The 11,982-nt window shown below is 45.4% G+C and overlaps 1 protein-coding gene across 1 annotated transcript in view; it reads right to left on the bottom strand.

Moving 5' to 3' along the window:
* Positions 1-4,011: 4,011 nt before the first annotated feature.
* The window catches only part of LOC110536528 (calcium-activated potassium channel subunit beta-4-like), a 73,589-nt gene continuing 65,618 nt past the window's right edge, over positions 4,012-11,982 (bottom strand). Inside the window, exon 3 of the mRNA XM_036956586.1 lies at positions 4,012-7,535. Coding sequence (XP_036812481.1) covers positions 7,247-7,535 — 289 coding nt within the window. The 3' untranslated portion in view covers positions 4,012-7,246. The remainder of the gene's footprint in view (positions 7,536-11,982) is intronic.

Genomic DNA, 11,982 nt, shown 5'->3' with positions numbered 1-11,982 from the left:
ACCTTTGGTATTAATTTGATAATTACATGGATTTAAATAGATGTGTAAAGGTATGTAAGGGTTCAAGGTCAGAGTCTAATAAAATATAATGTCTGTCTGGGAGTCCTTTCTTTTAACCTTCTCAATCTGTGAAGGTAATTCTCTTCTCATTCTGTGAAGGTAATTCTCTTCTCATTCTGTGAAGGTAATTCTCTTCTCATTCTCTGAAGGTAATTCTCTTCTCATTCTGTGAAGGTAATTCTAATTCTCTTCTCATTCTGTGAAGGTAATTCTCTTCTCATTCTGTGAAGGTAATTCTCTTCTCATTCTGTGAAGTTAATTCTCTTTTCATTCTCTGAAGCTTTCTTGAACAACACTTGACTGTCCAGTGGTTGGGGAACAACACTTGACTTGTCTAGTAGTTGGGGAACAACACTTGACTTGTCTAGTGGTTGGGGAACAACACTTGACTTGTCTAGTGGTTGGGGAACAACACTTGACTTGTCTAGTGGTTGGGGAACAACACTTGACTTGTCTAGTGGTTGGGGAACAACACTTGACTTGTCTAGTGGTTGGGGAACAACACTTGACTTGTCTAGTGGTTGGAGAACAACACTTGACTTGTATAGTGGTTGGGGAACAACACTTGACTTGTCTAGTGGTTGGAGAACAACACTTGACTTGTCTAGTAGTTGGGGAACAACACTTGACTGTCTAGTGGTTGGGGAACAACACTTGACTTGTCTAGTGGTTGGGGAACAACACTTGACTTGTCTAGTGGTTGGGGAACAACACTTGACTTGTCTAGTAGTTGGAGAACAACACTTGACTTGTCTAGTGGTTGGGGAACAACACTTGACTTGTCTAGTAGTTGTGGAACAACACTTGACTGTCTAGTGGTTGGGGAACAACACTTGACTTGTCTAGTAGTTGGGGAACAACACTTGACTTGTCTAGTGGTTGGGGAACAACACTTGACTGTCTAGTAGTTGGGGAACAACACTTGACTGTCTAGTGGTTGGGGAACAACACTTGACTTGTCTAGTGGTTGTGGAACAACACTTGACTTGTCTAGTGGTTGGGGAACAACACTTGACTTGTCTAGTGGTTGGGGAACAACACTTAACTTGTCTAGTGGTTGGGGAACAACACCTGACTTGTCTAGTGGTTGGGGAACAACACTTGACTGTCTAGTGGTTGGGGAACAACACTTGACTTGTCTAGTGGTTGGGGAACAACACTTGACTTGTCTAGTGGTTGGGGAACAACACTTGACTTGTCTAGTAGTTGGAGAACAACACTTGACTTGTCTAGTGGTTGGGGAACAACACTTGACTTGTCTAGTGGTTGGGGAACAACACTTGACTTGTCTAGTGGTTGGGGAACAACACTTGACTTGTCTAGTAGTTGGAGAACAACACTAGTGGTTGGGGAACAACACTTGACTTGTCTAGTGGTTGTGGAACAAAACTTGACTTGTCTAGTGGTTGGAGAACAACACTTGACTTGTCTAGTGGTTGGGGAAGGGAGGGAGATATAAAGGTCAGCCCAATAAAACACTCTGCAGAGAGTTCATCAAAAACACCTCTGGTACCAAGCCTCAGTTGTAAACTTGATCTGTCCTGCTCTCATTCCCCCTTCTAAAAGGTCTGATTGTTTTTCTTTTATCGATCCCTCCATCCCTCCGTCTCCTGGAGACTGAAGAAATAAAATATCTAGACAGAAGGAAACATTTTACATTTAGAAGCAATCTAAGCTATTCTTCATTTGTGTGTTCTTCTGTCTACAGCAGGAAATGAATCCTGCAGTGACAGGAAATGTGAATTATTACGTGGATTATAATTAATAAGACTTCACATTTCCTGTGGCTCCAGGATTCTTTTGCTGCTGTAGCAAACTGTCTCAAATTAAGATCCAAAATCTGTATACCTGTGCTGTGTACCGGGTGCTGTGTACCGGGTGCTGTGTACCGGGTGCAGAAGTTTATTGGGCAGCAGCGTAAGGTCTAGCAAAGCTACACATGGTAGACAGAAGTCATCTTTAAAGGAGAACACTTTTGGATAATTGGATAATTCATTGATATTTTTTGTTGGGGGCAAATCAAATCTGACATTTTTAAAAGTGTAAATTACAAACTTTAGAATACTTTTAAAACCTAAAATACACTAAGTTTGCATTTCCTGCTGTGCAGGACAATTCTCAGCAACAAAATTGTGATCAAATTAAGATCCTACATCTGTAGTGTGCTTCCCAAATGGCAACCCTTCCCTCATATAGTGCACTACTATTGACCAGGAACCATAGGGAATAGGGTGAAACTACTATTGACCAGGGCACATAAGGAATAAGGTGCACTACTATTGACCAGGGCCCATTGGGAATAGGGTGCACTACTATTGACCAGGGCCCATAGCGAATAGGGTGCACTACTATTGACCAGGGCCCATAGGGAATAGGGTGCACTACTATTGACCAGGGCCCATAGGGAATAGGGTGCACTACTATTGACCAGGGCCCATAGGGAATAGGGTGCACTACTATTGACCAGGGCCCATAGGGAATAGGGTGCACTACTATTGACCATGGCCCATAGGGAATAGGGTGCACTACTATTGACCAGGGCCCATAGGGAATAGGGGGCCATTTGAGACTCAACCATAGAGCCTCTAAGAATAACTAATGTCCTTTTCTCTGTGATAAGCCTGGCTGTCATGGTAACCTCCATTAAATACATGCATAATTAATGGAACTGCTCTCCTATCTGGAGACTAACAACAATAAGAAGAGGACAAGGCTGATGAGGTAGAGAGTGAGAAGCCATCATAACACAAACATCTGTCATTCACCTGTAACCAGGTGAGACACCATCATAACACAAACATCTGTCATTCACCTGTAACCAGGTGAGACACCATCATAACACAAACATCTGCCATTCACCTGTAACCAGGTGAGACGCCATTATAACACAAACATCTGCCATTCACCTATAACCAGGTGAGACACCATTATAACACAAAGATCTGCCATTCACCTATAACCAGGTGAGACACCATTATAACACAAAGATCTGCCATTCACCTGTAACCAGGTGAGACGCCATCATAACACAAACATCTGCCATTCACCTATAACCAGGTGATACACCATCATAACACAACCATCTGTCATTCACCTATAACCAGGTGAGACACCATCATAACACAACCATCTGTCATTCACCTGTAACCAGGTGAGACACCATCATAACACAAACATCTGCCATTCACCTGTAACCAGGTGAGACACCATCATAACACAAACATCTGTCATTCACCTGTAACCAGGTCAAATCATCAGTAAATCTGTGAATCCGGTTACTTACAATGGTTTTCTGAAAGAATGCAGTGCAGTTATAAAGTTAATGTTATAGTTGAAATGATCTTCTTAAGGATCCGCCCCTTTTTTTCAATTTTCGTCTAAAATGACTCATACCCAAATATAACTTCCTGTAGCTCTGGCCCTGAAGCAAGGATATGCATATTCTTGGTAGCATTTGAAAGGAAACACTTTAAAGTTTGTGGAAATGTGAAAGGAATGTAGGAGAATATAACACAATAGATCTGGTAAAAGATAATACAAAGAAAAAAACAACCTTTCTTATGTACTTTTTTTGTACCATCATATTTGAAATACAAGAGAAAGGCCATAATGTATTATTCCAGCCCAGGTGCAATTTGGATTTTGGCCACTAGATGGCAGCAGTGCATGTGCAAGGTTTTAGACTGATCCAATGAACCATTTGAACCACTGTTCAAAATGTTGTATCAAGACTGCCCAAATGTGCCTAATTTGTTTATTAATAACTTTTCATCTTCAAAATTGTGCACTCTCCTCAAACAATAGCATGGTATTCTTTCACTGTAATAGCTACTATACATTTGGACAGTGCAGTTAGATTACCAAGAATGTAAGCTTTCTGCCCATATCAGATATGTCTATGTCCTGGGAAATGTTCTTGTTACTTACAACCTCATGCTAATCGCATTAGCCTACAGTACGTTAGCTCAACCGTCCCGTGGAAGGGACACCGATCCCGAAGAAGATGTATTAATGAAAGAAGAAGAATATGGTGCAGTAATAACTAAGACAATAACTCTTATTCTTTTTATTAAAGATATCTATCAGGCACTATTACTCATCATTATGCAGCAGGCGTTTTAAATAGATTGGCTTTATAAAAAAACATTCTCTTTCCAACACAAAATATATTAGTTTAGTACTACTGTTACAGCTCCTATTGTAAGAGGACATAACCTCCCCTGGAGCTGCCTCTTACTGCAATCACATGTTCAGCATATGGCTTTATGTATGAAATATCATTCCTCTTTTAGCCAAGGACAACAATGTCTGAGCTACTTCTGTTGTAGAAAATGCACAAGTGAATACTCCTGTACGTCCGATTAACGCAGTCGAGAGCAAACCTTTTCTTGGAGCAGGGTAGGTAGGTGTAACGATTTGTAGTCAGATCACATTCTCCTCTTATCCAATCGGATGGAAAACATTAACTGGATGTACTACTAACTGTTCAAACCAATCGGAGAGCGGTAACACAAACGGACGACAAACTATTCAAACCAATCGGAGAGCGGTAACACAAACGGACGACAAACTATTCAAACCAATCGGAGAGCGGTAACACAAACGGACGACAAACTATTCAAACCAATCGGAGAGCGGTAACACAAACGGACGACAAACTATTCAAACCAATCGGAGAGCGGTAACACAAACGGACGACAAACTATTCAAACCAATCGGAGAGCGGTAACACAAACGGACGACAAACTATTCAAACCAATCGGAGAGTGGTAACACAAACGGACGACAAACTATTCAAACCAATCGGAGAGCGGTAACACAAACGGACGACAAACTATTCAAACCAATCGGAGAGCGGTAACACATACGGACTACAAACTATTCAAACCAATCAGAGAGCGGTAACACAAACGGACGACAAACTATTCAAACCAATCGGAGAGCGGTAACACATACGGACGACAAACTATTCAAACCAATCGAAGAGCGGTAACTCATACGGACGACTAACTATTCAAACCAATCGGAGAGCGGTAACACAAACGGACGACAAACTATTCAAACCAATCGGAGAGCGGTAACACAAATGGACGACAAACTATTCAAACCAATCGGAGAGCGGTAACACATGCGGACGACAAACTATTCAAACCAATCGGAGAGCGGTAACTCATACGGACAACAAACTATTCAAACCAATTGGAGAGCAGTAACTCATACGGACGACTAACTATTCAAACCAATCGGAGAGCGGTAACACAAACGGACGACAAACTATTCAAACCAATCGGAGAGCGGTAACTCATACGGACAACAAACTATTCAAACCAATTGGTGAGCGGTAACTCATACGGACGACAAACTATTCAAAACGATGCAAAAGTCTGCTACTGTGGTAAGAAAACACATTCAATTTGCATCGTGAAAAAAACTAAAACCATTAACTGACAGAAGGTAAGACAGAAGACAGACTGCAGAGGAAGTTGCTACAGTCAAGGCATCTGCACATCTATCCAACCACAGACAAACTACCTATCCCAGGTTTTGTCCCGAACCCAGACCAACTGTCCGTGGCCCAGTCTACATATTGAACCCAGACCAACTGTCCATGGCCCAGTCTACATATTGAACCCAGACCAACTGTCTGTGGCCCAGTCTACATATTTAACCCAGACCAACTGTCCGTGGCCCAGTCTACATATTGAACCCAGACCAACTGTCCCTGGCCCAGTCTACATATTGAACCCAGACCAACTGTCCATGGCCCAGTCTACATATTGAACCCAGACCAACTGTCCCTGGCCCAGTCTACATATTGAACCCAGACCAACTGTCCATGGCCCAGTCTACATATTTAACCCAGACCAACTGTCCGTGGCCCAGTCTACATATTGAACCCAGACCAACTGTCCGTGGCCCAGTCTACATATTGAACCCAGACCAACTGTCCATGGCCCAGTCTACATATTGAACCCAGACCAACTGTCCGTGGCCCAGTCTACATATTGAACCCAGACCAGCTGTCCGTGGCCCAGTCTACATATTGAACCCAGACCAGCTGTCCGTGGCCCAGTCTACATATTGAACCCAGACCAACTGTCCATGGCCCAGTCTACATATTGAACCCAGACCAGCTGTCCGTGGCCCAGTCTACATATTGAATCGGGACCAAATAGGTTCAAACATGTCCTGCGGCAACCAACTGAAAATGAACAACAGACATATTCCGTCCATGGCGGTTGGGTTGGCTGTAGTTGGACAGATGCCTTAAAGAAGCCTTGTTAGAAACAGGTTTAGTAAAAGGCAGGTGGTACAGAGAGGAGAGAGAGGGGGAACCGGATTAAAACAAACCGTAATATGCCTTTAAAAGTAATATACACATTGTTGCGATTTGTTTAAATCGTGGCCCGGGGTGTTAAAGAACAGTAACAGTGAGATAGGCATTTAAACACTTCCTAATACCACCTAGAGAAGAAGACCGTACATCATGCTGGGGGTGATCAGACCAAGGTCTGCTACTGGCTCTGTCGTCCCAGAGATTAGAAGGACTCTCCCAGAATTCCTTTCACCGCATTCTCTCTGAACAAAGCACTGGCATTTTGTGTAACTGGTGTTGAAGATTCTTCTCAGGTGGTCCTGGCCGGGTAGCCCTCACGATCCCTCCTTTCATACGACCAGGGGTTTGTAATGAAGAGTCTATTTAAAGAGAGTTCAAAGGTAACAGACATTTCCTGTTTGTAAGTCAGTGAACTCTGAACTTTGAGACCGAGCTCGGCTAGTGAAGTAAACACAAATAACATTACAATCAGCACAGAGACACAGAGGCTCAACACGTAACACAGACCTGTCCAAAACATGACCAGTGACAGAAAGCGGCATTGTCCTTTTGGGATTTTTGCTTAGTCATAGACATAACCAACGCACTGTAATACACAGAGCATTAGAAAAGGCCCTCACCAGCTGAGAGTTGAACTGACAAAATGGCTCTTACACAAGTAGACAAACACACATAGACAAGACAGACAAGCATTTCTTGTGCATGAGCCTCGAGTCCAGTCCAGCGGAATGAGAGTGTTCAGAACAGTCATAATAGGGAAGTTCAAACATTCCCCGCTTCTATGAGGTCCTCATCACACAACAACCACCACTGAGACCACAGTCATCATCAATCTATCAATCCATCCATCTAGTGTTCCTGTTCCCGGTCTCTGCGTCGGACAGGGACAGCGAACATCGGCAGGGTCCGGAAGGAGGCGGTGTTGGTGTTGGGCGGCGTCTTGCCCTGCTCTGAGTTGCCTGCCGGCTCGTACGAGCACTTCCTCTTTTGGATGGCCTCGGCGCGCACGGCCAGGCTGCGGGCGCACACGGTGAGAAGGACGATGAGGGTACCCACCAGCAGGCTCACCATGGGCCACAGGACGCAGTGGAGGAGGACGCTGGCGTCGTGGGAGCGCCGCCACAGTACGTCGTCAGGCCTGCAGGGGGAGATAGATATCTCTGAATGAGGGAAGTTGATGATATCTCTGAATGAAGGGATGTTTCTTACAGTAGTTAACAGGTGTTGATGATACCTCTGAATGAGGGGATGTTGATGATACCTCTGAATGAGGGGTGTTGATGATACCTCTGAATGAGGGGTGTTGATGATACCTCTGAATGAGGAGAGTTGATGATATCTCTGAATGAGGGGGGTTGATAATTCATCTGAATGAGAGGAGTTGATGATACCTCTGAATGAGGGGTGTTGATGATACCTCTGAATGAGGGGGGTTGATCATACCTCTGAATGAGGGGAGTTGATGATATCTCTGAATGAGGGGAGTTGATGATATCTCTGAATGAGGGAATGTTTTTAAGAGTAGTTAACAGGAGTTGATGATACCTCTGAATGAGGGGAGTTGATGATACCTCTGAATGAGGGGTGTTGATGATACCTCTGAATGAGGGGAGTTGATGATACCTCTGAATGAGGGGATGTTGATGATACCTCTGAATGAGGGGAGTTGATGATACCTCTGAATGAGGGGATGTTGATGATATCTCTGAATGAGGGGATGTTGATGATACCTCTGAATGAGGGGAGTTGATGATACCTCTGAATGAGGGGATGTTGATGATACCTCTGAATGAGGGGATGTTGATGATACCTCTGAATGAGGGGAGTTGATGATACCTCTGAATGAGGGGATGTTGATGATACCTCTGAATGAGGGGATGTTTCTAACAGTAATTGTCAGGCGTATAATCAGAGCATCTGGTTACAAGAGTAAATACAGACTGATTACGTCAAGAGGAATATTTATCAGAGAGATAACAGATGCCAGGGATGAGGTGGAACAGATATACAGCAATAGGATTTTATTGTTGTTTTATGGGGTGATTCATACTCTTTATGTTCCAGTTAACAAAGTGTGAAAAAGTAATAATTATCCCACATAGCAAAAGATCACAAAGCAGGTGTTGGATATAAAATGTTCAATAACATTATCCACTCGGCATTCTGCTTCTTTACTACATTAAAACTTTACTTACGAACAGCTTGCATGCAAACTAAGAATTGGAACGGGTATTGAGTTAAAATATGTACATATTTTAGATGATATATAAATAAAATGGTCTGTAATCAGGCTGTTTTGGGGTAAGCAGTGGTCTGGAGGGGCCCACTTAGGCCAACACTGCAGCAGCCATACAGCATTACACAGCACTATACAGTAGCACACAGTAGTGCAGTGTAGACTGCAGTGGAAGATACAGCCCAGTGTCAGCCAACTGAACACGGGACTAGAGGGAACGTAGGACAGAGTCAACTCTGCTGAGGAGTTCACAGGCCTCTGAACACTGGACTAGAGGGAACGTAGGGCAGAGTCAACTCTGCTGAGGAGTTCACAGGCCTCTGAATACTGGACTAGAGGGAACGTAGGGCAGAGTCAACTCTGCTGAGGAGTTCACAGGCCTCTGAATACTGGACTAGAGGGAACGTAGTGGTCTCTGAACACTGGACTAGAGGGAACGTAGGGCAGAGTCAACTCTGCTGAGGAGTTCACAGGCCTCTGAATACTGGACTAGAGGGAACGTAGTGGTCTCTGAACACTGGACTAGAGGGAACGTAGGGCAGAGTCAACTCTGCTGAGGAGTTCACAGGCCTCTGAATACTGGACTAGAGGGAACGTAGGACAGAGTCCACTCTGCTGAGGAGTTCAAAGGCCTCTGAACAATGGACTAGAAGGAACGTAGGGCAGAGTCAACTCTGCTGAGGAGTTCACAGGCCTCTGAACACTGGACTAGAGGGAACGTAGGACAGAGTCCACTCTGCTGAGGAGTTCACAGGCCTCTGAACACTGGACTAGAGGGAACGTAGGACACAGTCAACTCTGCTGAGGAGTTCACAGGCCTCTGAATACTGGACTAGAGGGAACGTAGTGGCCTCTGAATACTGGACTAGAGGGAACGTAGTGGCCTCTGAATACTGGACTAGAGGGAACGTAGTACAGTCAACTCTGCTGAGGAGTTCAAAGGCCTCTGAATACTGGACTAGAGGGAACGTAGTGGCCTCTGAATACTGGACTAGAGGGAACGTAGTGGTCTCTGAACACTGGACTAGAGGGAACGTAGTGGACTCTGAATACTGGACTAGAGGGAACGTAGTGGTCTCTGAATACTGGACTAGAGGGAATGTAGTGGTCTCTGAATACTGGACTAGAGGGAACGTAGTGGTCTCTGAATACTGGACTAGAGGGAACGTAGTGGCCTCTGAATACTGGACTAGAGGGAACGTAGTGGTCTCTGAATACTGGACTAGAGGGAACGTAGTGGTCTCTGAATACTGGACTAGAGGGAACGTAGTGGTCTCTGAATACTGGACTAGAGGGAACGTAGTGGTCTCTGAATACTGGACTAGAGGGAACGTAGTGGTCTCTGAATACTGGACTAGAGGGAACGTAGTGGTCTCTGAATACTGGACTAAAGGGAACGTAGTGGTCTCTGAATACTGGACTAGAGGGAACGTAGTGGTCTCTGAATACTGGACTAGAGGGAACGTAGTGGTCTCTGAATACTGGACTAGAGGGAACGTAGTGGTCTCTGAATACTGGAATAGAGGGAACGTAGTGGTCTCTGAATACTGGACTAGAGGGAACGTAGTGGTCTCTGAATACTGGACTAGAGGGAACGTAGTGGTCTCTGAACACTGGACTAGAGGGAACGTAGTGGTCTCTGAATACTGGACTAGAGGGAACGTAGTGGTCTCTGAACACTGGACTAGAGGGAACGTAGTGGTCTCTGAATACTGGACTAGAGGGAACGTAGTGGCCTCTGATCACTATCTGTGTACCATTTCAGTTATAAACATATGTTACACTTTGCATTTATTTCAATCAATCTACGAGTTTACTGGTGATGGGAGAAAATCACTGGCATTGCGACAAGAGAAATCTGCAATACAATGAACTGCCCAGAGGAACAAAAGGCCCAACTCAAGAGGTGGAGGGCTCCCGAGTGGCGCAGCGGTCTATAAGGCACTGCATTTTAGTCACTACAGACCCTGGTTCGATTTCAGGCTGTATCACAACTGGCCGTGATTGCGAGTCCCATAGGGCGGCGCACAATTGTCCCAGCGTCGTTCGGGATTAGGCCGTCATTGTAAATAAGAAGTTGTTCTGAACTGACTTCCGGAGTTAAATAAAGAAGAGTGTCCTGGATACAAGCCCCAGGTGTACCAGGTGTACCAGGTGTACCAGGTGTACCAGGCCCCAGGTGTACCACGTGTACCAGGTGTACCAGGCCCCAGGTGTACCAGGTGTACCAGGTGTACCAGGCCCCAGGTGTACCACGTGTACCAGGCCCCAGGTGTACCAGGTGTACCAGGCCCCAGGTGTACCAGGTGTACCAGGTATACCAGGCCCCAGGTGTACCACGTGTACCAGGCCCCAGGTGTACCATGAGACCCACACGGTCTGCAACAGTACGTGTTGATTCCTTGAGTCACACTTTCTCAACAAGATCCAATGGGCCTCCAAAAATAGCCACTGAAGGGATGATTGGCCACGGACAAGTGTTGATAAGTGGTGTTCTCAGACTACTCCCTACAGTACATGGAACATGTCACGTCCTGCCCCACAGGAAATGGATCCACAGCAGGCGACAGACTCTCCCATCACCACACAGCTGATGACCAGGTGCATCTTGTGACTTCACTGCCTGTCTGCTACCGTCTTTGCCATATTCGCTTTGTCGAATGTAAGTAATGTTAAGAGTTACTGCAGGAAAATATTACACGTGAAAATAGCTATCATTAGTTGAAAAAGAACAGAGAGGGTTTTTGAAAGGCGGCCACAGTACATTGTTACACCTTGGCCATCTGGTTCTCACTGCTTCTCCCTAAAATAGACTGCAGACTGAGCCCGTCCTGACAAACCCGCCCGGACGGGTCTCAAATCTCTAGAATCTCTTTGGAGGAAAAAAGTGTTTGTGTTTTACTTTCAGCAAACACGTGTTTGGTCTCGTGACAGCTCTGAAGGTGCTGCTGTATAACCAGGGAGCGTGTGAGGGGCTAGTGTTAGAGTTTAGGTTAAGGGAGGGGCTAGTGATAAGGTTTAGGGGGAGGAGGGTCTAATAGTAGGGTGTAGGGTTACGGGAGGGGCTAGTGGTAGGGTTAGGGGAGGGTAGGGTAGGGTTTAGGGGTAGGGGAGGGTCTAATAGTAGGGTTTAGGGTTGGGGAGGGGAGGGGCTAGTGGTAGGGTTTAGGGTTAGGGGAGGGTCTAATAGTAGGGTTTAGGGTTAGGGGACGGGCTAGTGGTAGAGGTTAGGGGAGGGGATAGCGGTAGGGTTTAGGGTTAGGGAAGGGGCTAGTGGTAGGGGTTAGGGGAGGGGATAGCGGTAGGGTTTAGGGTTAGGGGAGGGGCTAGTGGTAGGGGTTAGGGGAGG

This window comes from Oncorhynchus mykiss, chromosome 21 (genome assembly GCF_013265735.2).
Source record: "Oncorhynchus mykiss isolate Arlee chromosome 21, USDA_OmykA_1.1, whole genome shotgun sequence".
In the NCBI taxonomy this organism is placed as follows: domain Eukaryota; kingdom Metazoa; phylum Chordata; class Actinopteri; order Salmoniformes; family Salmonidae; genus Oncorhynchus; species Oncorhynchus mykiss.
Note: the sequence above shows the minus strand (reverse complement) of the source record. Positions and strands in the feature narration are given on the sequence as shown.